The sequence below is a fragment of the Marmota marmota genome, unplaced genomic scaffold (assembly GCF_001458135.2).
Source record: "Marmota marmota marmota unplaced genomic scaffold, marMar, whole genome shotgun sequence".
NCBI lineage: Eukaryota > Metazoa > Chordata > Mammalia > Rodentia > Sciuridae > Marmota > Marmota marmota.
In genome coordinates, this window is record NW_026000226.1 from 220,261 (window position 1) to 245,672 (window position 25,412).

Sequence of the window (25,412 nt, forward strand, 5' to 3'; positions counted from 1 at the left end):
AGATGTATGCTCTCTGTTCACCTCACATCAATGTTTAGAGTAGCACAACTCACAAAAGCTAAACTGTGGAACCAACCTAGATGCCCTTCAGTAGATGAATGGATAAAAAAATGTGGCATATATACACAATGGAATTGTACTCAGCAATAAAAGAGAACAAAATCATGGCATTTGCAGGTAAATGGATGCAGTTGGAGAAGATAATGCTAAGTGAAGTTAGCCAATCCAAAAAAACAAATGCTGAATGTTTTCTCTGATATAGCAGGATAGGGAGGGGGAGCATGGGAGGAATAGATGAATTCTAGATAGGGCAGAGGGGTGGGAGGGAAAGGGAGGGGACAGGGTATTAGCAAGGGCAGTGGCATGTGATGGACATCATTATACAAAGTACATGTATGAAGACACGAATTGGTGTAAACATACTTTATATATAACCAGAGATATGAAAAATTGTGTTGTATATGTGTCATAAGAATTGTAATGCATTCTGCTGTTGTCTATTTTTTTTAAAAAAATCAATTCAAAAAAAGAGAGAACTACCAGGTCTTCACCTATGTAAAACTGCCCTACCCATACGCATCTCAAAAAATCAAGACTTCATCAGTGATAAAAAATGGAACCAACGATATATAACAATCTTCTGGTACTGTTTCTTAATGATGGAGCTAAGGTGCTCAAAGCATCACAGCAAAGACACAAATTGCACAACATATACAAAGTGTCCCTGAACAAAAATGAGAAGCCCTGGATGAACAGAGTATGGGTAGCACTATTATAATAAATTTCAATTTATTACTGTCACTGCTTGCTACATATTTATCATTATTCACAGACATACTATGTTTCTTTCAGAAAATATGATTTTATATGCATTTTTGCACTAGTAGAACTTAACTATATATTCAAAATTTATAATATAGGATTTTAGGATCTAGTATATCCTATCTGTTCAGCATAATGTTCCCTAAAAAATCACTCATCTTTTGGAATAGAGCTGTAGCTCTATGGGAGAGCATGTGCTTAGTGTGCACAAGGTCCTGGGTTCAATCTCCAGAGCCACAAAAGAAAAACAAAAAACACTTATCTTTTCTACACACATGCACAAACATGAAGCCAAGTATAACAACAACCCATTGATGCAACTTTTGGAAGGACTCTGTAACAGCCAACACAGGCCTATGGTGCAGAACTCAAGGCTGGTCTCAGAGAAGGCCTCCAGCATCATTTGAAAGAAAGAACTAGAGATGCCCCATGGAAGAGCTGATGGTTAGAATGCCAACTCACCATGGGAACACAAGGTCAGCCACTGTCAGTCCTGCAGAATAACACAAGCACAAATGGAAAGAGGATTCTTGAATATAAATACTTCTTAAATTCAAAATGAACATAATTGTAATTGACACAGAAAGTACAACTAACATAGAGGACACACACACACACACACACACACACACACAAACTCTCTTGAGACTCTGCAGCCATTCCACAGGCTTGGAACATTTCCTGACCATATCTAAACATGGGACAACAAATTACAAGTATGTAGACAAGTTTGCTAGCTTTATACAATGCTATTCAAAATTTATTGCTTCCCCCCACCCCCCGAGATGTTCTCTGTTTTGCAGCAGAATGTCTAATGGACAATGTAACTGTAAATATTCAGCTGCATAAAAAGGAGCTAACATTTAGGCACAAATGGGAGACATGACTCTTTTGTTTTAAAATAAATACTTGAATACAATTTGGGTCCTACAAGAATTTGGGCTCCAGATCTGATGCAGAGGTGCCTTACCCATGGACCTGCAATGACATCATTAATTCCCTCCCAGGAATCAATACATGGAACCTGGGTACCAATGGTCAAACATGATCACAATGAGATAGATAGATAGATAGATAGATAGATAGATAGATATAAAATCTTTCCCCAGCCCTCTACATATATGAACTGTCCAGGACAAAGACTACTGGAATTTCACAAAAATCACTGGTCCAGCCAGGTGCAGTGATGCACACCTGTAATCCCAGCAACTTTGGAGGCTGAGGCAGGAGGATCGCCAAGTTCAAAGCCAGCTCAGCAACTTAGTAAGGACCTAGGTAACTTAGTGGGATCCTGTCTCAAAAGAAAAAAATTAAAAGGACTGGGGATATGGTTTAGTGGTTAAGCACCTCTCTGTTCAATTCTCAGTACAAAAAAAAAATCAGTGGTCCATAACAGGTAAGTATTCTAAATGATTCTCTTGGTTCCTAGAAAATCTATTCTTAAACCAACTGCCAAGCCAGATTACAGCTATGATTCAGCACCACTCAGATCAATCCCAGTTTGATAGCACCAAAAAGGACCATGAGTCTTAAAAGATAGACTCCCCAAGAATATGGTAGCTGTCATATCTATGACAATGATCATTTAAAACCAAATTCTTCACATCTTCTGCTGAGTTCCAAGTGTCAGCAGAAATATTTCTGTTACTCTAGTGAAGCATCCACACATTAGAGATCAGATTCACACATTAGAGATCCGCAGCACACAAGAATTAAACTAAAGGGCCCACAGAAAAATCTAAAGGTCATTCTCTGGGGGAAAGAGCTCAATAGCTCAGAAGAGGTTGGTAGGGCCTCATCTCTGAAGCCCTTAGAGGAAATGCTGAATGATTCTTCAGATGCCAGTTCTCTGAATGAAACTGCAAGCAAAGTTACCTTGAGGTAACTTACCATTCCAACTCGAATGTTTGAAGTACCAATATTTTCCTCCTCCGTAATTAACAAAAACCATGAGTATGAGAGCTAGCCTGTAAAGTCAACAAAAAGAACACTTTCACAGTGTGCAAGGTGACAAAGAATGGTTGAACTCCAAGACATTCCTTTATACTCACAAGGTTAGTCATGCAATAATGTGATTCTACACAGCAGTTTGTATCACCAGAAGAAATATAAAGGCAAGACACTATTGTCCGCAACAATTTTCACAACAATTAGGATCATCCACTAATGTTCTGTTGCAAATATTTCCAACATGTTTTAAAAAAAAAATTGTACTTTACTACTAAGCTATATAACTTGGGAACACAGCAAAACATTTCCAGTAACTCAATTGTGTGCCAATAATTTGATGTCTCAGGTTAAAGAACTGTTATAGAAGTTACAGAGTCACTGGAATCAAAGAGCTAAGGATTCATATCCTGAGTCTTTTTCTCTTATTAGTCATGAGACTTTACACTAAGATTCAATTAACTCTGTACAATACCCTACCACATGACTTTTTGGTTGGCACATTTGGGGCGCTTAATAAATGCTAGCTTCTGTTCACCTGTAAATATCTTATCTTCAAAACTAGCAATGATGATTGGAAAGAAAGAAGAAAACAGTAGATTCTGAATATGCTATCATTTGGTGCTAACTGTGCAGAATGCAGAAAATAAAGACTTTAGTATATAAGGGAATAATCTGTGGGGCCTCTGTAACTCAACTAACTGGAATCAAATTCTGGCTTTAGTACCTGAGTGACCATGGGAAAATTACTTACCCCTGGCTCAATTCATCTGTGAAACAGGCATATTAAAAGTGTGTACCTGGGGCTAGAATGTGGCTCATTGCTAGAGCACTTGCCTAGCCCATGTGAGACACTGGGTTTGATCCTCAGCACCACATAAAAAATAAATGAATAAAATAAAGGTATTGTGTCCATCTACAACTAAAAATAAATAAATAAATAAATTTAAAAGTGTATACCTATAGGAATGTTAAGAGACTAAATAAATTAAGACAAGTTAGGGAAGTGATAGCTGTTATTTGGATATGAGATATCTCTAAAAAAGTTCATGTGGCAATGCCCGAAGATCTGATTAGATTACAAAAGCCATAACCTAATCAGTGGACTGATCCATTTGCTGGATTATTGGGTGGTAACTGAAGGCAGATAGAGCGTGGCTGAAGTAAATAGATCAGTTGGGGAATATATTTTGTCCCTGTCCTCTGCTGCTATGAGCTGAGCAGCTCTCCTTCACCACACCCTTCCACCATGATGTTATGCCTCACCTGGGCCCAGAGCAATGGAGTCAGTTAATCATGCATGGACTGAACCTCTGAAAACATGACCACAAGATAACCTTTTTCTCCTCTAAGTTGTTCCTGTCAGGCATTGTGGTCACAGTGATGAAAAACTGACTAACACATTGGCACACAGAACTTTAAAACTGTTAGCAAATTTATTATTGTCATTATTGCTATATTGTTTTTACTTGAGTATCTCTAATCTAAAATGCTCCAAAAACCAAAACTTTTTTAGTGCTGAAATGATGCCATGAATGGAAAATTCCACACCTGACCTCATGTGACAAGTCACAGTCAAAATGCAGGCATGGGGCTGGCAGTGTAGCTCAGTGGCAGGGCATGTGCTTAGCATGTATGAAACCCTACATTCAAAATTTCCAGCACCAAACAAAACAAAACAGGCACACTAAAAAGACTGTCTGAAATTACCTTCAGGCTATGTTTAGATGTAAATGAAACAAAACTGAATGGTTTAACTATGGACTTGCTATCAAAAGAGTCTGATTTTCAAATTGTTCCACCAACAGTGAAGGATGACCACTTACTCTTCCACAGGCTGGTGTTTCATTTCTGGACTGGCATGTCTTCTAAATTGTCAAGCTACTGACTGGACATGGTGGCCCAGTTTATAGTCCCAAGTATAGCCATTTGCTCAAATGCAAATGACCTTAACTCAGCAGGCTGTATACAGTAGTGGAAACTGGCTCTGGCCTTGTCCTACTCCTCTTATCAATGTACTCTAATGGACATCATAACAATTTTCTTTATTTTTTAAATTTGCAATGCTGGGGATCAAACTCAAGTCCTTGTATATGCTAAGCACACATTCCACCACTGAGCTATATCTCAACCACTTATCGTGACAATTTTCAAGTAAGGAAAGACTGCAGACTTTATTTTTATATCCAAACAATACTTTCTAGCCTAGAAAGTAATGGATATGTAAAAAATATCTCAAGTTAAGTGTGTTTATGTGTAATTACATAATCTATCAAGGACCTGTGCCCACCATGTCACAAGGGAGCCTCACATACCCCCTGAATGTGTCCACACAACGGAGACGGTATGGCGAGCCCACCTGGCGCCACATTTCTGGTTGGATATCACCACTAAGAGGGTCTGCCCTGCTTGGGGACCCCAGCTCCTTTAGAAAAAATAGAGAAAGAGATGACAATCAATAAAAGGGAGGAGTAAATTTCATTACTCAATATATTAGGAAAAAAATATTAGTGGAAAACTAAAGATAGTTTTCTGAATAATCATTTAGTTTTGTTTAGTTTTATTTTGGTTTTCCACTTTATTTGCTTTTGGTGCATTTTGTTGAGTAAGTACAAGGACAGAAGCAAACATGCCCATAATTTATTAGCACAAATTTCATGCAATATTTAATCATTAGAGTGGGCCATTGGTAATTATAGAGTTAATGTCAATGTCCCATATTCTTTGGTTTTGATCTTGACAATCTTTACTTAACTGAATGGTTTGAACAGTGCTGCCTCCAGACTGGAAAATGTCCCCATTGAAGAAAGAAAAGGGTGGAGCCTTCACAGAAGCTGAGGACTAGGCAGCTCTTTATTAAGGATATGGGTCAGGCTGGGATGTAGCTCAATGGTTGAGTGCTTGTCAGCATGTGCAAGGCCCTGGGTTCAATCCCTAGCACCATGGGGGTAAAAATTTGGGATCCTCAACCTGGTTTTTCCATAATGTAAACAAAGTTTATTGAGCTGGGCAATACTATTTACTAAATAGGAAATTAGAAACTCCAAATTTAGAAAACCAGACAATACATGATGTATCCCAATAACTCACAGAATTGATGAGGCGATCAGTTTCTCGAGAATTTATTGCCTTAGAAATCCAATTACTGAAGTCATCCAAACTGTAAATAAATAAAAGCTTTAGTTAATTCATTTTCTTTGGTATAATTTTCAAAATAATTGGATAACATATTGAAATAAAATTAATTGAAGGTTCATATTTGTATTAGTTAAAGAGCTAAACACTGAAGAAGTTTTTTAACAACATAACAATAGAAATCAAAATTTATAGCAGCCATACTTATAAGTATTTGACCCCTTACAGAATAACTTCCTCATCAGTAAAACAGAAACAGTGATGAAGCCTCTAATGAAGAGTTGTGAAAGTATTAATGATATTATTAAAATTAAAAAAGCAAAAAATTTGGCAACAACCGATATTTACTCAATATAAGAATGACTCAACACAGGATACAGCACCTGTGTGATACAATGACACAGTGATGAGAATAACAAGACTATAGGCTCTGAACAAAGAATGAAGATAAGCTATTATATACGAAAAGCAAAAACCCAACACAGATGGTTGATTGCAACTAGGTAAAAATGCATGTGTGTGCACTGAAAAAGTGTGAAGGCAACTTTGTAATGATTCAAATACTATATTGGGTTCTTTTTCCCCACATGGCTGATTTAATCCAGGAAAAAAATCCAGATGACATTAAGTTATTATATGATTACAAAAATATAAATATATTAGCTGGTTGTTCTTTAAATAACATTTTCACCTGGGGAAAAAAAACTTTCAAAAAGTGTACCTTAGCCTGGCAAAAAACAAAACCACTGATATGTGTTGCATTAATTTTGCCACATCTGAATTACCTAATGCATAAAACTTTTTGTTCTGTCATGAAACGTTTCAAACAGAATGAGAAAAACTAGCACACTGAATTGCCATCATTCAACTCCAACAAATATACCCACACACGGTCAATCTTATTTCATCTATACACTACCCACCACCCTCATTTATGATTAATTTATAGAAAAATCCCCAAAATCATTCATCTCATCCATAAATAATTCAATGTGTATCTCTAAAAGATAAGGACAATTTTTTCTTCTAAACATTATCATGTTAATATGTTAAGCAGTAATTCCTTAATATCATCACATAGCCAGTTCAGTTTTGATCCTGTAAATTATTTTTGACAGTTCAATTGTTCAAATCAGCATCAAAATATAATCCATACAACACACACATTTGTAATTTCTCTTTTACTCCTACAACACAACTCCCATTTCTAGTTTATTCAGCATTAATAGTGTCACTATCACATGAAAAATCTTAAAATAGATATACTTAAGGAAAGGCAAAAAGGAGAAGTGGTAATTCTCTTGCACGTGCTTGTTCTCCAAGTGAAAGCAGAGAGACTTTGTTCTTTCTAACTTTGCTCCTTCTCTTCTGGTTCCTACTAATACTAACTTCCCCAGACTTCCATGGGTATGTTGGAAAGCAATGGAGCAAGAGTAAGGGACTGTAGTTTTGTGGAGAGTAACACTCTGCCCACAGGCAGGAGAGGCAGAACCACATGCAATAGAAGTTTCAGCCCCACAGTGGGACAAGATGGAACTTCTCTTTGCAAGTGCTTGAGCTCAGCTCTCAATTACTTTAAAAAGAAATGGAACAGAACCATTCACAGATAAGCACCTCAAGTGAAAGCACATTAACAAGACAGACACTGGAATATAGGTGACTCTATGACCAGTGTGATTCTGCAATCTGTACAATCAGAAAAATGAGAAATTATACCCCAATGATTCAAATGTATGAAAAACCAGAACTCCTCTGAATTTTATTCTCTTCCTAGAATTCTATTCTGCCCCTAAAAAGCCATTAGGTTAAACATGTGCTTCTATGAAGCAAGAAGTTCTTTTACCTTTTTATACCAGTCAAGTTTTGCATACAAGGAATTAAACTATTTCTAAGATGCACAAGCTAGAAGGAAAATGGTGCATAAATTCCCCTAAAGTTTTAAGATTTCCTCAAGCTAATCAACTTTTTTTTGTACTGGGGATGGAACCCAGGGGCATTTTACTACGGAACCCCATCCCCAGCCCTTTTAAATTTTTATTTTGAGACACGGTCTCACAAAATTGCTCAAGGCCTCACTATATTGCTGAGCTGGCCTCAAACTTGTGATACTCCTGCCTCAGCCACCTGAAGTGATGGGATTACAGGAGTGAGTCCTCATGCCCAGCAAAGGTGAGGTTTTCATTTTTCCAATTTGGATACAGTTCACCAATAGTCTTTTGATCCTTCCTGATATCCTAACAGGATCGATCTTATTCCTTTTATTCCAATCAATCTTCTTCCTTTTAAAACACTAAAAAACTTTGCTTCAACCAGATCTGGATCAATTCTATGTTCAAATTTTTTCTTCTCTAGTCTACTAATTCATTCACCAGACTGGCTGTTAACTAGGCAGAGAAGAACAAATCCCTCAAGTGAGCAACTCTACAAAAGGGAGTCTGTGGGATTCTGAAGTACAGCCCCTCATCCTCCCTCTTTGCCCCCAGTTCCTGGCCTGGGAGAGGAAAGGAAAGTTGGACATAAGGGTGGCCTCAGGGTTCAGAGGCTAAGAGGAGGAAGAGAGCACAACACAGCAGCCTCCTCCTAAAATTATCACAAGCCACTTCCACTCACTGAAAAGCAGGATGGGAGATTATTTAGGAAAAAAATTATTACTCAAGTGTTTTCTTTATTTTTGGCCACGTGGGAGGATGGAAGGCAAACATTCATGAGAACTTTTGTCAAAATTTCCTTACAGAGACCATATCTTAGTCTACACTGATTTTAATGCCTAGGACTAGAATAGACACGGAAGACACACAAATGTTCACTTAATCAAATAATAACGTTCATGTTTGTATGTTTTTAGAGACTCTGCTAGGATCAAATAATAGTCATTTGAGGGATCAAACTATCCTTTCTGAATATATTATCTCTGTGTTTTGTCCTCCACAGTCATTTCCTCTCCAACAACTTACCTCAGCAACAGCCTTAGGAAGGATATTGCAATGACGAGGGACAGACCAATAAGGAACGCAATACTCACAGCTATAAAAAGAAAGACATTATCACCAAAAATGTCATCATAGGAACCAAAGTTGTCACATCATTAAATCTAACCTATCAATTAAAAATGAAAACAATACAGGAAAAGCCTACATTTTTATATTAAATTTCCTATAAACAAGAAACTACTCTGCATGAGGGGAGTACTAATTTTTATTATGAAAAATATCAAACATACACAAAATTATAGGGAATTGTAAAATAAACCCATATATATCCACCACTCAAATTCTAGCATTGTCAAGATATTGTCACTCTCAGGACTGGGGGTTAGCTCAGTGGCAGAGCACTTGCTTAGCAAGAGTGAGACCTGGGTTCTATCCCCAGCACTGCAAAAAGAAAACAAAGAAAAAATAAAAAGAAAAAGATATCATTCGCTTCATCTATTACTAACTCTCCTCCCTTTTGGGGGGGGGGTAATGTATTTTAAAATCAATCCCAGACATCACGTCCCTATACCCCTACAGTATTCAGTATGCATTCAGTATGTACCTCTAATGCAGATGAACCTCTACAAGACATCAACCTCATGAACTTCCTGACATAACATACCTAAAAGGTGACAACATCGCTCTGGTAGTATTCTACCAAAAAATGCAAAACCTTTACCTACTTTACCTACTCATGAGAAAACATCAAGTAACTCCAAATCCAGGGACAATCTATAAAATACTAGCCAGTACTCTTCAAAACTGTCAAGATCATGAAAGAAAAGGAAAGGCTGAGAAACTGTCCTAGATTGAATGAGATGAAGGAAGAACTGACACCTAAATGTACATGGATCCTAGATTGGTCCTGGACCAGAAAATGGACATCAAAAGGGACAATTTGAAAAATTTAAATAAGCCTAAATAGATCAGTATTATAAGAATGTTAAGCACCTGGTTTCAATAATTGCACATGAACTACTCTTACTATGATTATACAGTTTAAGGGTATAAGGGCAGCCAGGTAAAGGGTATTTAGGAGTTGTTTTGTTTTGTTTGCAACATGTTTGTAACCTAAAACTATTTCAAAATCAAAAGTTTCTTTAAAATGAACTATTTCCTTAATATAACTACAAGGTGTTACAAAATTTAACAAAAATTTTCTAGTACTGAAGAAGCAACTTCTGCAATTGACCATGTAACTGGCAGATGTGTTAAGCTGGTAAAAGCCTGATCCCTCCAGTGTAAAGTTCCCCTTTCATCTGAGGATTTTTGCAAAATTATTTCATTAGGACTTGCAAAATAACCTACCATTCGGCCACATTAGCTGGGATTCTAAAAAGAAGCCATGCTCATCAATTAGTACAATTTGGTTATCTTTTTCAATTATAGTTAAAACAGGATAATGTTTAAATCTTTCCTTTCAACTGATACTTTTAAATCACCCTAGTCAACACAAGTGCCCTAGTTACCTCCAAAGACAACCAGAGTATTACTTTGTTTTTGTTTTAATTGGGGAGGGGGCCTCACTCTAATTTCATAATGATCCCATAGTTTTTATGTATCCATTATTTTTCATCAATGACATTTATTTTTATTTTTAATGCTTAAATTGTCCCATATTGGTCCTTTCATATTGTCTTCTACATTCTTCTGCAATAACTTTGGACTCTGATATTTCTCTGTGAACTGTGTATATTAGTGCCACAGGGATTCATTACTGTGTCTTGAAAGGCAAGAGAACAATTATCTAATGGAGAGCTCAGGATGACAAATTTTCTTCAATGGAATTATTATAGAATGAATAATCCCTTCTTAATGTAAAGGGAACCTCTGGGCTCATTATCAGTAGACACATACAGGAAATACTACACCCTAAATCCTAAAACAAGGAAAGCCAATTATCCTATTTCTTACTTCTTTCCATTGAATTAATTTTTTTATTTATTTATGATTCATAATTAAGCTTAATAATGATATGGGGATATGTTGATATATTATACAATTTTTAATATATCACCTAATTTTCTTAGTGTACATCAGTGACACAATAAAAAAATATTACAATTGGGCTGGGAGGCATGACAAGTGCTTACTACCAAACACAAATCCTAAGGGTTCTATTTCTAGCACCAAACAAAAATATAATCATACCAAAACTAAATGGTATAGATATCTGTAAGCCAGATTTTCATTTATATGCTATAGACTGCTTCAATTTACAAAGAGTACTCAAAAACTAAAACCTCCGGAAATGCAAATTTTAAAAAAAAAATCAACGAAGAGCATATACATACGAAGGTCACTGTCAACTGGATTCTTATTAACAACTAGGTCACACGCAATTTCACTGACTCCATTGTAAGTGTCCTTTACCAAGACAGAATAGTTTCCAAATTCTCCAAATTTGTATTCCAGCCTAAAAGGATGAGATAAAAATATGACAAATGGCTAGATTAGGGACAGAGTTGGACTTTCCCAATTCACCAAGGGAAAATGATATTCCTTCCTGGGTATAGATCAGTAGAGATAAAATATATTTAAGAGAGTAAAAACAAAACCACATAAGAAAAAAAGTAGAGAGAAAACTCAAGACTTCAATTAGATCACATCAAAGCAAAAACGAACCTACAAACTTCTTTCTCTTCCAGGGTATCATTAATTTGTAGAACAGATCTGTGCTGGGTACTGACAGAGACTGCTACAATGCTGGGCTTCCCAGGTTTCCCACTCTGAGAAACATTTACCAGAAACTGAAACAAGCACTGTAAGATAAATGCACAACAGGTAAACTGTGAGGGGTTTTCTGCAGTGTTACAGACCAAACCCAAAACCCAGGGTCTTTAGCAGGGCTGAGTTATCCCTACAGCCCTGTTAGGGGATTTTTAGAGTCTCTGGGTTGATGGGGGACATGACTACACAAATGAAAATCCTATCATGAATTTTCCTTCACACTTATGACTTAATGTAAAATTTACCAATTATTTTATACTAAAACAATGATTGTTGCTATGAATTAACAATCTCCACAAATTGGCAAGTCTAGCCTACATTAAATCTTGCATCCTATTGTTTTACTTATTATTTAACAAGTACACTTCCATGATTGTACATAACATACACTTTACAACACTTAATGGATGCCCCATATTTCAACCATCACTATAATTGTATATACTTGGGATGGTTTCAAAGCTTTTCTGTTTTTCCTTTTGATGTTTTTTGTTATATAAATATGCTGTTTTAAAAGATCTCCACATGAGATTCTCTTTCCTTTAAATTCTTTCCCTGAGGTAAATTTCCAAAAGTAAGATTACTAGATAAAAAGTAATCCTTTTAATGATTCCTGTTACAAGTGGTCAAATAGCACACAAATAAGAAAAATTACAGGGGCTGGGGATATGGCTCAAGCAGTAGCGCACTCGCCTGGCATGTGTGAGGCACTGGGTTCGATCCTCAGCACCGTATAAAAATAAAATAAAGATATTGTGTCCACCTAAACCTAAAAAATAAATATTAAAAAAAGAAAAATTACAAACATTTTATTTGTTTATTATTATTATTTTTTTAATGTGGTGCTGGGGATCAAACCCAGTACCTCACACTTGCTAGGCAAGTGCTCTACCACTAAGCCACAACCCCAGCCCATCTTGCTAGGATTTTTATATAATTCTTATATTTGTTCATTTACTAGGTATCTATTTCACAACTTTAAGAATGAATTTTAAATTATCTAGAGATGAAATGGGTCAGTGCTTTTGCTATTTTGTTTCCATGTTGTGAGCCATAAGACCTCAAGTTCTCCTGAACTTAATCTGAGAAATGTCCCCATATACTGTAATAATAAATTTTTAACCATCTCAAGTATTTTTCCATTCTGCTACTTCCATTTCATCTTGTTATATTTTATTATTTTTAATTAAAGTTTTAAATTTTTAGATAGTCATACTAATCTGGCTTATTTCTTCTATTGCTTTATTAATTTAAAAACATTCCGCTTTTCTTTTCTTTTTTTAGTTTGTGGGGTATACTTTTTAAATTTAATCCCCTTGGAGTATTTGATAGATGAAATATAGTAATTTGAATTATCTTCCCCATAATTTTAGTCATAATACTTTGTATTCTTTATTTTTTATTTCCAAAACTGGGGATTGAACCCCATGGCACTGTACCACTGAACTATATCACCAACACCAACCCCTCTTTCTTTTTCTTTTTCTTTTCCTTTTTTTTTTTTTTTTTTTTTCTTTTTCTGAGACAAGGTCTCACTAAATTGCACAGGATGGCCTTGAATTTACAATCCTCCTGCCTCAGCCTCCTGAGAAGCTGGGATTACAGGCATGTACCACTATACCTGGCTAAGAAAAACAGGTTTTGAATCTTAAATTTAACATCTTATAAATATTTGTTGGAAAAAAATGTTTGTTAGACCATAATATTTTAAATTTCAGCTGATATATTTATTGTAATTTATTTTTTTCCTGAGCCTATGGTTTTTTCGTTTGTTTTTTGTTGTTTATACATTTTTTTTAGTTGCAGATGCACACATTACCTTTATTTTATTTATTTATTTTAGGTGGCTCATTGAACTCAGTGCCTCACATGTGCGAGGCAAGTGCTCTACCACTGAGCCACAACCCCAGCCCCAATTTATTGTAGTTTCTAATATTTTTAATTCTCATTATTCCTTTAAATTTATGAATTCTACGACTTTTAAGTTTTAAACATTTCTTGACTCTTTTTCGCAATTCTTCTCATGACTAATTTAAATACTTACTACTTTTTTTATACCTTTATTTTATTTATTTATTTTTTATGTGGTGCTGAGGATCGAACCCAGTGCCCAGCACATGCTAGGCGAGCGGAGCGCTCTATCACTGAGCCACACCCCAGCCCAAATACTTATTACTTTCATTGCTTCCCTTTTTTTTGTGTTAGATGATTACATTGTTTGCTTGCCAAAACTTTGAGATTGATACCAACAGTTTTATACTTCCCTTTTTCATTCTAGTTAATAAAGCAGAACTCTGATAAAGCCTCTGGCCACAAAAAGTCACTGTATGTATCTTAATCTAGGTCTCACCATTTGTAAAATCCTCTCTATTCTACTATTGTGAGTATGTATTCAATTCCCAGTAACACCTCCCACCCAAAAAAATTGAAATAATGTTTTGTAAGAATTTCTTTCGCCTGACCTAAAGATTTTTCATTGAAATACTTATATTATATGGCTATTTCATTAGTTTGTTTTCTGTTGTGCAAAGGAATGTGGGATATATAATCCCTCCTTTTGCTATCTATTTATTTAGTCTCATTTGACCTCACATATGATCAATGTTATTGTGAAATAAATATAGATATTGTTGGAGCTATCTATTTTTTTCTATTTAATTCCTGTGATAAGTGTCACTTGTTTATTGCCAATAAAGACACTTAGAAAGGCCTTATTCTGCTTCAATTTACGTATACTAAGTCATGAAATGTTCATAAGGAGAAAGTTCCATTTTTCCTCTGGGTTCATAAGTAAAGAAAGTGAGGCACAGAGTAAAAGTAAGTGCCGTACTCAAATTCACACAGATATAAAGTGACAGAGGCCAGGCATGGTGGTGCATGCCTATAATCCAGCAACTTGGGAGGCTGAGACAGGAGGATATTATATTCAAGGCTAGCCACAGCAATTCAGCAAGGCCCTAAGCAATTTAGTCAGATGAGACCCTGTCTCAAAATACAAAATAAGAGCTAGGGATGTAGCCCAGTGGCAAAGTGTCCCTGGGCTCAAAGCACAGTACCTAATAATAATGATGATGATGATGATGAAAATGATGACGACGTGACAGAGGTGGGACTTGAACCAGGCACTTTCGCTGTGGAATCCATGCTCTTCACCACTTCATTCCACCACGCTGGTTCAGTTGAGCTGGTTAAACCCCAGTCAGCTTGCTCTATCACAGTCTGATAAATGTGTATTGTCATTTGTCTCTACAACTTTGTTTTGCAGTTTCTACCATTATTTTCTATTTGATTTGCATAAATTGGTAGACTTTTTATCTAGGCTATCCATTTTTTAGTATTAATATTCCTTTATCACTTATGTAAATACTAAAGCTTTGACTGGACCCTTTTATTCCAACATCTACCTCATCAAAAAAGTATGATTTCCTTTCTGTTTTCAACGTATTCTTTATAAGTACAATATCATGTTTGGGTTTTTAAAACTTTATTTATCAATATTTGTTTATGTATGTTTAACATATTTTGTATGTGTTTTTGAAAGGATCATTTTTAAGTATATTTTTTAGTTGTCAATGGATTTTTCACTTTATTTATTTTTATTCAGTGCTAAGGATCAAACCCAGGGCCTCACATATGCCAGGCAAATGCTCTACCACTGAGCCACAACCTCAGCCCTAACATATTATGTATATTTAACTGTTTAACTTTTACCAAAAGTGATTTTGAATCATCCACACTATTTTCAATACAATCTGAGAGTCTTTTTTTTTCCCCCCCAGTGCTGGAGATTGAACCCAGTGCTTTGTGCATGTTAGGCTCTACCACTGAGCTACACCCCCAGCCCTTGAGGGTCTTATTTTTATAGAAGTTAGTACATTTGCATTTGTTATAATCATTCTAGTTTTAATTACCCTGAATTCCCTCCTCTGCTTTAATTCTTTTTCCATTTATATATTTTCTATGTTGTATATTTTTCCTTCTTTAGTAATATTTTAAAGATACAGCAACCTTATCTATATTTATCACACTTAGAGCATGTCTACTTACAAAAAATGTTTTTTATTCTTGTTTACGCTTGAAAATAATAATCATTCAAAAGTAACAGATAACCACTTTGAATTCCCTCAATGCAATAAAAGCACAGAATTTCTATATTCCTCTTCCACTCCCTCTTTTTTTTAAATTTTTTTTTTAATATTTATTTTTTAGTTGTAGTTGGTTAAACACAATACCTTTATTTTATTTATTTTTATGTGGTGCTGAGGATCGAACTCAGGGCCTTGCACATGCTAGGTGAGCACTCTGCTGCTTAGCCACAACCCAGCCCCTCCACTCCCTCTTTTCCATTCTCCTACCTCCAGATCCCATAAGGAAGGAATATTATTTAGTATCCTTAAGAGCAATTTTCATTGTCTTTTTGTCAGTTACATCTTAATTATGTCCATTATAATAGTTGCTCATTGCTAACAATACAATAACAAACTTTCTCTAAATCTTGTTCTCTATTCAAAAGAACTTGGTAATACATTATAATTGTTTTTAGATGTGTTAAAGCTATCCATCACCAGACATGGTGGCACATCCTTGTAATCCCAGTGACTCAGGAGGCTGAGGCAGGAGGATTACAAATTCAAGGCCAGTCTCAGTAACTCAGTGAGGCCCTAAACAACTTAGCAAGATCCTGTCTCAAAAACAGAAAATTTTTAAAATGGCCGAGGATGTGTCTCAGGCTAAGTACCCTGGGTCCAGTCCCCTATTCCAAAACAAAACAAAACAAAAAAGCTATCAAGCTATAAAAACTGATCTACATGTTTTTTCTATGTTTATGGATCTATAAAAGTCTTTCTATTTTAGGAAAGTGAGATAAAGAAAAGGGAATAGGAAATTCTCAACTAGGTAATTGGTCTCTAAGGCATGCCTTCACTTTTAAATATCTTAAAGATATCAGTCTACCTTTCCCAGATTTTTATTATGTTGTATTAAATATAAAGTTATTATAATTTGCATTCTTTTGAATACTTGTCTCTCCTTTGACCCTTATTTTTTAAAGATTACCAAATTATTAGCTAGGCATGGTGGCACATACCTGTAGTAATCCCAGTACTTGAGTAGGTGAGGCAGGAGGATCTTGAGTTCAAAGCCAGCCTCAGCAAAAGCTAGGTACTAAGCTACGCAGTGAGACTCTGTCTCTAAATAAAATACAAAATAGGACTGTGGCTGTGGCTCAGTGGTAGAGCACTTGCCTAGCATGTGTGAAGCACTGGGTTCGATTCTTGGCACCACATATAAATAAATGAATAAAATAAAAAGATCCATCAATATCTAAAAAAAAAAAAAAAAAAAATTTAATTTTTTTTAAAAAGACTTCCAAATTATTAAAGTTCAAATTTAAAACAGTTTAAGTACAGATATCATTCTCTGGTTGCTTAACCTTTAAAGGGTCATAAGTTTCTTTTTCTTCAATTGCAGGACATTCTCTTACTATAATAATTAACTCTGTCCCACTCCTTTACACATTTTCCTTAGACACAATGATCTCTAAACCCTTTTAGTAAATTACTAATTTGTGTGTGTGTGCAATACTGGGGATCAAATCCAGGGCCTCACACATACCAGACACATTGCTCTACCACTGAGCTACTTCCTAGCCCTTCTGTTTTTTGGATTCTTTAGTCTGTTACCTGACCATGATTTGTATCAATGAGACTGATATTTTTGTTTTGTTTTGTTTTGTTTTGTTTCCAGGAATTGAACCCAGGGGCATTTAGCCACTTAGCAACATCCTCGGCCCTTTTTATCTTTTGAGACAAAGTCTCACTAAGTTGTTTAGGGCCTTGCTAAGTTGCTGAGGCTGGCTTTGAACTTGCAATCCTCCTGCCTAAACCTCCCTAGTCACTGGGATTATAGGCATGCACCACCATGCCTGGCTACTTTTTATTCTAATAATACTCTTACTGCCCTTCATCTCATATATTATCAATACAGTTGACCCACCCCCACCGGACAACTTGATTTCTGTGGACTTTACACCTTTTTTTTAGTTGTCAATGGGCCTCTATTTTACTTATTTCTATATGGTGCTGAGGATCCAGCCCAGTGCCTCACACATGCTAGGCAAGTGCTCTACCACTGAGCTATAACCCAGCCCAACTTTAGATCTTTTAAAATCTTGTTAGAAAAAATTTGCCCATTCTCTGAATTATGTTTCTTGTCACTTTAATTTCAGCTGTTATTGACTTTTTTTTTTTCAGGCTTCTTTAGGCTCTTTATAGGCTGATAAAACCTTTTTCTCCCAGTGCTAGGGATAGGACCTAGGGCCCTCCCCATGCTAGGCAAGTACTCTACCACAACACAGCTCCTGGCTAATAAATTTTGTCTTCAGCTACTTTTGTTTTTAACTATTACAGGTCTTCTTTTTTTCATAGATTTTTCGATGGGTTTAATCAAATAAAGGGGTATTGTGTACTATGTTCCATCATCTTTTCAGTTGATGCCTGTACTGACAATTTTGGTTCTGGAAAGCTGTTTATAGTCGGGCATGGTGGTGTATACCTGAATCCCAATTACCAGGGAAGCTGAGGAGGATCACAAGTTCAAGGCCAGCCTAGACAACTTAGGGAAACCCTCTCTCAAAATAAAATTTAAAAAGAACTAGGGATGTGGCTTAGTCGTAGAGCTCTTGCCTACTATATATGAGGCCCTGGGTTCAATCCCAGTATCACACACAAAAAATAAATAAATAAATAAGTACATACCTACATACATAAATCTTTATTTTCAGAGAGGCAGATTCCTGCTCTAATGGTCTTTCCCTCAACTTGCACCTTCCTACCGTTCTCACTATGCTTGTCCTCAGAGATGACCCAGGTACTCTCCCTTGATTACATTTCTTCTAACTCCTTATTATAACCTGTCTGTTTCCTTACCTATAAAAATTGAAAGTAACATGTAAAGGGCCTTAGATGTGAGGGCATTAAGGATCATATCAAACAAGCCCCAAGGGAAACAAAACTATGACTTTGAACATGATACATACACAGTAACAGCGTTCCGATTTCCAGTAAACAGTCAAGTTTGTTCCCAGTCGTTCATTATGGATGAGTAGCAAAGCCTGATCCATCTTCAGCTCCACATGCCTTTTTTTATCTAAGTCTAAATCTGATAAGAATAGAAAGAAAAGTTAAAAAATAAAAATAAACCCAAAAGATGTGCTAGAGACGAAAAAAGTACATCAGTAAGTGCTTCTCAAATACCTGCACTCTATAGAGTTTTAGGAGTCTCTAAAACATTGCTTTCAGTACACACGAATGTATGTGTGCATGCAAGTGCATTCACATACACACATAGGTACCCTTTGGCACAGATGCCTCTACTACAAACAAGGATTTGGTTGACACCATTCACATCCAGTGTGCAAAAAGACTGTGAAATGAACTTACACCCATCAAATGCTAAAATGAGACAGGCACTGAATTTAACAGTTTCCATATAATGACAACCTTGTGAACTAAGTATTTTCTCCATTTTTCAGAAGAATAAATTAAGGCTCACGAGAGTTAGATATAGCCTATCGCCACAGAGTTTTCTAATGAAATCAATGATCTAAACCCCAGTGGTATGTTTTCAAAACCCTGACTTTCCTCTATCATGTTACCAGTCTATGAGCTCAGCTTGGGCAGCTTGTTAGAAATGCAGAGCTCCAGCCCCTCTACCTCACCACGGGCAGGTTAGCAGGATTCCTAGATGACCTGTACATTCTTAAAAGTTTGAGAAGTCCAGCTCTTGATCACTTTGGTGTGGGGTTCTGAATCTCTTTGTCACTTCAATGACAGATTTGAGAGGGGACAGGAGTGGATTACACACTTGAAGGGTTAGAATGTAAGCCTCAGTCTGAATGGAAGACCCACTGTTCTGATATTGTATCAGATGCACAGGCCCCCGTTTACTAGATGGCATTCTTAGGATAACATAAAGGTGACGGACATTCAGAATGTAGGGTGTAGTCTAATATGTATGAAGCCTTGGGTTCCATGGCCAGCACTGTAGAGGGAGGGAGGGAGGAAGGAAAGGGATGGAGGGAAGGAAAGGGATGGGAATGGAGGGGAGGATGCATACTCTATGTTTTGCTAATTTGGAAAACAAACTGAACTGATATTATCTGAAGTTAAAGCAAAGTAGTTCATTTAAACCAACTGATATTGTGTGGAAGAGAAATCAATCTACCCTCTAGCTTCTAAGCAAAAGGAAAATAAGGAGTAACCAGCCAGGCGCAGTGGTGCACGCCTATAATATCAGCAGGTTAGGAGGCTGAGACAGGAGGATTTTGAGTTCAAAGCTAGCCACTGCAGTGGTGAGGTGCTAAGCATCTCAGTGAGACCCTGTCTCTAAATAAATATTAAATAGGGCTGGGGATGAATGCCCTGAGTTCAATCCCCAGTACAAAAAAATAAAATAAAATAAGCTTAACTATGTAATCACCCCACTAGAAAGGCATCAATTTAGCCTCTTATTTTGTAATTTGAAAGCCTTTTTCAGGCTTCCCCAATAACTCATCTGAATGGTTCAGAAATTTTCACTTTACCAGCTTAAATCCCTCATCATTTTTATCTTAATTTACCCTTTCTTTGCTCAGTGAAGACAAAACACACAGATAAAACTCTTAATTATCCAATGATACTTTTTCTTCTCTAAGATAAATAAAAGACTACCCATCATTTTTTTAATATTTATTTTTTAGTTGTAGTTGAACACAATACCTTTATTTATTTATTTTTATGTGGTACTGAGGATCGAACCCAGGGCCTCGCATGTGCTAGGCGAACAATCTACCGCTGAGCCACAGCCCCAGTCCCAGCCCATATCCACCATTTTTTTTTGATCTTCAGTATCCTTCTGGAAAACTTTTGACACACACAGTGTTTGGGTCCAGGGATACAACACAGTACGTTAAATGTGTACAACTCCAAGTTAGATCAACTTGAACCTGAATCCCACCCTACCTCAGTTCCTCATCAATAAATTAGGGATCATAAGAGTCCTTATTCGTAGGATTGTTGGAGAAGCTAAACATGATGATATATGTAATGTTTGGCACAGTGCATGAAACAAGTGCTCAATAAATGATCAGTAGAATGATCCAAGTTACAGTTGGAGCTTCTTTAGGATTGGGAACATCTGTTTAAAATTTTTTTATAGGTTGTTTCTTCTTTTTTCATTTAACTTAATTTCTAACACCTGTTCCCTATTTCTTTATAGTTTAAGAAATGATGCTAGATACATCTGAAATTAATATGTTCTTAGGATACGTGTTTGATTTTTTGTTTTGTGTTTTCTCATTACTGGGAATTGAACTTGGGGCACTTTACAACTATATCCCTAGTCCTATTCACTTTTTTAATTTTTAATCAAAAGTAGCCTTTGATATTAATCTCCAAGATATACAAAGAACTCAAAAAACTTAACACCAAAAAAAAAAACAAACCCAAATAACCAAATAACCCAGTCAACAAATGAGCAAAACAACTGAACAGACACTTCACAGAACAAATATACATGGTCAAAAAATAAAGGAAAAAATTTTCAACATCTCTAGCAATTAGAGAAATATAAATTAAAACACACTGAGAGAGGGCAGGGGAGATAGCTCAGTTGGTATATCCCCAAGTGCTTGCTTTGCATGCACAAGGTCCTGGGTTTGATCTCCAGCACCAAAAAAAAAAAAAAAGCAAAACCTACACTGAGATTTCACCTCCCTGCAAACTGGATCAACCACTCTGGAAAGCAGTATGGAGATTCCTTAGAAAATCTGAAATGGAACCACCATTTGACCCAGCTATCCTACTCCTTGGCTTATACCCAAAGGACTTAAAATCAGCATACTACAGTGACACAGCCACATCATTGTTTATAGAGCTTAATTCACAATAGCCAAGCTTTGGAACCAACCTAGGTGCCTCTCAACCAATGAATGAATAAAGAAAATGTGGTATACATACATAGTGGAATATTACTCAGCTATAAAGAATGAAATCATCGCATTTGCTAGTAAATGGATACAACTGGTCATGCTAAGTGAACTAAGCCAATTTCAAAAAACCAAAGGTCACATGTTCTCTCGATATGTGGATGCTAACCCATAACAAGAGAGGGGGGAGGGGAAGTATAGAAATTCATTAAATTAGATAAATGAGAACAAAGGGAGGGGAGGGGAGATAAGAACAGGGAAGACAATAGAATGAATCAGACATAACTTTTCTATGCCCATGAATACACAACCAGTATAACTCCTCATTATGTTCACCCACAAGAATAGGATCAAAATTGTAATGGGTTGCACCACATGTATGTATGTCAAACCCTAACCCTAACCCTACTGTCATGTATATCTAAAAACAAATAAAAAACAGCCCCTTTTGAATAGCTTATGATATATATTTTGAAATTCCTCTCAATTTTAGTGATTTACGATGACAACTGCAATGATTATAAACTCCCAGACAACACAATAACTATGCTTTTAATGTATGCCAGGCCCTAATAGTCCACTGAAATAGTTCTTAGTCTGTTCCTGAATAGCTAGGCTATAGGGACACACTAAGAGACCCAACAGGTCTCCATTTTGGGATGAGGAGTCTGAGGCCTAGACAGATCAACCAATTTGCTGAGGTCACCACCTACTAGCAGCCAAGATTTCAGGTGAAGTCAATCTAACCAGGTACCTAGCAGCCTCCTGAGAGGAAGCACACCATTCCTTAGCAGCTGGTCATGATTAGCCTTTTAATTTTTTTACTTCACATTTCAGACTCATGAATAGGATATAGCACTTTGATTAATGACAAGCAAATTTAAGTATGTATTCCAAATGTTTAATATCAGGGCTGGGATTGTGGCTCAGTGGTAGAGCACTCGCCTAGCCCGTGCAAGGCCCTGGGTTCTATCCTCAACACCACATAAAAATAAGTAAAATAAACTACAACTAAAAAAATAAATATTTTTAAAAAGATGTTAACATCAATATTTTCATGTGAGTTATTGGATTATATATTTAACCACTTTGCCCCCGGGGTCTCCTTAAGTATTTGTAGAATTTCTGTACATAACAACAATATTAAATCCTTTTTCATCTTTGTCATAATTGTCTTAAAACATTTTTTCATTTGTCTTATTCAGTTTTGATGATTTTCCTTTTCAAATTTAGAATTAACTTCATGTTCACCTTTTCCTCTGTAATTTTTCTAAACACCATCATAGTCCACCTTCATAGTGGAATGACTTTGTTTTTTACTCAAATTTCTATGAATATTGTTTTATGCTTAGATTTTCCATATGAATTTTAGACTCTGAAAGCTCTTAATTGTCGTCATTACTAATTATGTCACTTGGGAATATGCAGAGGGGCTCAGTCCCAACTGAACATCAGAATTACCAGGAAAGCTCTAAGAAAAAACAACAAAATTCCAATGTGCTGGCCCTACTCCAGACCAGTTAAGTCAGAATCTTTGCCCAATCAGAAACAAAAACAACCCTTTCAAAGTGATTTTTTTTTCTTTTAAGTATATTTTTGACTTATAGATAGACACAATACCTTTATTTTATTTATTTATTTATTTTTATGTGGTGCTGAGGATTGAACCCAGTGCCTCGCACATGCTAGGAGAGTACTCTACCATTGAGCAATAGCCCCAGCCCTAAAGTGATTCTTATGTGCAGCTGAGGTTGAAGGTCATAGAGACTATGAGACCAGAGATTTTTGACATATTTCTTTGTACTTTTTTGCATTATTCGAATGGGTTTTTTGTAGTCTGTTTTTGCAGTGTTTATTTGTCCTTCATACTGGGGATTGAACCTAGGGGCTCTCTACCATTGAGCTACAGGGTCTTGCTAAATTACTCAAGGCTGTCCTAGATCTTGCAATTCTGCCTCAGCCTCCCAAGTGACTGAGATTACAAGTCTGTGCCACCATGCCTGGTTGACTGTATTTAAAAGCCAAAAAAAATAAATAAATAAAAGAGTTTGTTTCATAGACACACACACTTCTTACATTGCCTTGGTTGGAAAATAAGCCAAATAAAGACATCTTTGAATAACGCAGGGATAAATGTACTATTGTAAATCAGATCTTTATTATATTTCCAAATATTTAATTTTTGGTTGTAGCTCTCTGCTTTGCTGAGCGTTATGGTTCAGACATAAGGTGTCCCCCAAAAGTTCATGTGTGAGACAATGCAAGAATTTTCAGAGGCAAAATGATTACTTTATGAGAGCTGAAACACAATCAGTGGATTAATCCACTAATATGGATTAACTGGGGAATAACTGAAGGCAGGTAAGGTGTGGCAGGAGGGAGCAGGTCACTGGGCATATGCTTTGGGGATTTATACTTTGTCCTTGGTGAGTGGAGTTCTCTCTCTGCTTCCTGTTCCCTGTCCAGAGCTGCGTTCCTCTGCCATCCCCTTCCTTCATGATATTCTGCTTCACCTTGGGCCCAGAACCATGGAGTCAGCAGACCAGGAACTGAACCCCTGAAACCATGAGCCAAAATAAACTTTTCCTCCTCAATACTATTCTCATCAAGTCTTTTGGTCACAGTGATGAAAAAGCTAAAACAGTGAGCATATTTTTAAATGAAGTTTCCTCTCACCATTACCCCTCCTTCTGGGGCTCAAACCCAAGGCCTCCCCCGTGCTAGGTAAGTGCTCTTCCATGTAGATACACCACCAATCCTTTGCTGAGCATGTTTTTATATATATTTTTTCCTTATTTTTTTAAAGTAATATTAAGTCCCCAGGTCATTTCTTCGAATAATGTTGTCCAGCCTAAATATGGGCTTTAATTGGCACAAAAAGCCTGGTCATCTTCTTCACAGGAACATTATGGGAATGGAACACCTAAGAATATGAGCATGAAGGCCACGGGCTGTAGCTGAACGGTCAAGCATTTGTCCTGGGTGTACAATCCCCAGTATCATAAAATTAAAAAATCACTTTTTCCCTAAAATAATTATTGTTACTAACTGTTGCTAAAATATAGAGAAACAGCGTAGGATGGGATCTGTCCCTGACAAATTGTGAATGGGCAGAGTACATAATAGCTTGGCGTCCTTTCAATTATAAAAGGAGGGGCGTACAGGAAAATAAGACTGAGGTCGGACGGAGGGAGTCAGTATATAAAATGTCCTCAGCTGAGATGTTTTTTAGAAATTCATTATGTCTTCCTCCTACAAGATTCTGATTGGGGAAAGGGGGCAATCTTAACTCCACATACACAAGACACCCAAACTCCTGTGTTCTGATACGGAAAAGGGGATGGAAGGAGGGAGAAGAGAGGCAAGTGACTCACCCTCCCGAGTGATAGGACTACCTAGGCCCCTGGCCCTAAACACTGACTTAAGGGAGTTTGTGGACTAGACAGATCCCTGGATCCAGATCAAATCATCCTCTGGGGAGAGGCTTGTGAATAAACTAGACTTCTGGGGATCCTCAGCCAAGAGTTTAGAAGCACTGGAATTCTTATTTGTCATTATTTTCTCCACTAGTTAGTTCCGGGAGCCGGCAAATTAGGGAACCACTAGGTGAATCTATCGCCTCTCCCAGGCCAAAAATACCAATCCCTGCCCGCTGCAAAGCCCCTCCCATGGGTCGGACCCAACTGTGGATTCCCTGCAAAACGCTGGGCGCCAGCAAATCACAGCCTCAGCTGCTGCTCCACTGCTTTAGGAGTAAAAGTCGCCTAAGGGAGGCTCACCGGAAAGTTCACCGGACATTAGACTTCAGGCAACGCCCCTCCACCGCCGCCTTCCAGTCACGG

The 25,412-nt window shown here is 36.8% G+C and overlaps 1 protein-coding gene across 6 annotated transcripts in view; it reads right to left on the reverse strand.

The window, feature by feature from the left end:
* The window catches only part of Hgsnat (heparan-alpha-glucosaminide N-acetyltransferase), a 72,961-nt gene extending 47,549 nt beyond the window's left edge, over positions 1 to 25,412 (reverse strand). For 2 of the 6 annotated variants that reach the window (XM_048792875.1, XM_015507494.2), the window contains exons 1-9: positions 25,350 to 25,412; positions 18,643 to 18,764; positions 11,502 to 11,638; positions 11,171 to 11,292; positions 8,859 to 8,928; positions 5,860 to 5,929; positions 5,085 to 5,194; positions 2,713 to 2,789; positions 1,285 to 1,315 (exon numbers count right to left, since the gene is read on the reverse strand). In XM_048792875.1, the coding sequence (XP_048648832.1) occupies positions 1,285 to 1,315; positions 2,713 to 2,789; positions 5,085 to 5,194; positions 5,860 to 5,929; positions 8,859 to 8,928; positions 11,171 to 11,292; positions 11,502 to 11,638; positions 18,643 to 18,764; positions 25,350 to 25,368 (758 nt within the window). In that variant the 5' untranslated portion in view covers positions 25,369 to 25,412. Of the gene's footprint in view, positions 1 to 1,284; positions 1,316 to 2,712; positions 2,790 to 5,084; positions 5,195 to 5,859; positions 5,930 to 8,690; positions 8,696 to 8,858; positions 8,929 to 11,170; positions 11,293 to 11,501; positions 11,639 to 16,692; positions 16,760 to 18,642; positions 18,769 to 25,349 lie in introns of those variants that run through there. The other 4 variants (XM_048792876.1, XM_048792878.1, XM_048792877.1 and 1 more) reach the window with 4 other exon arrangements.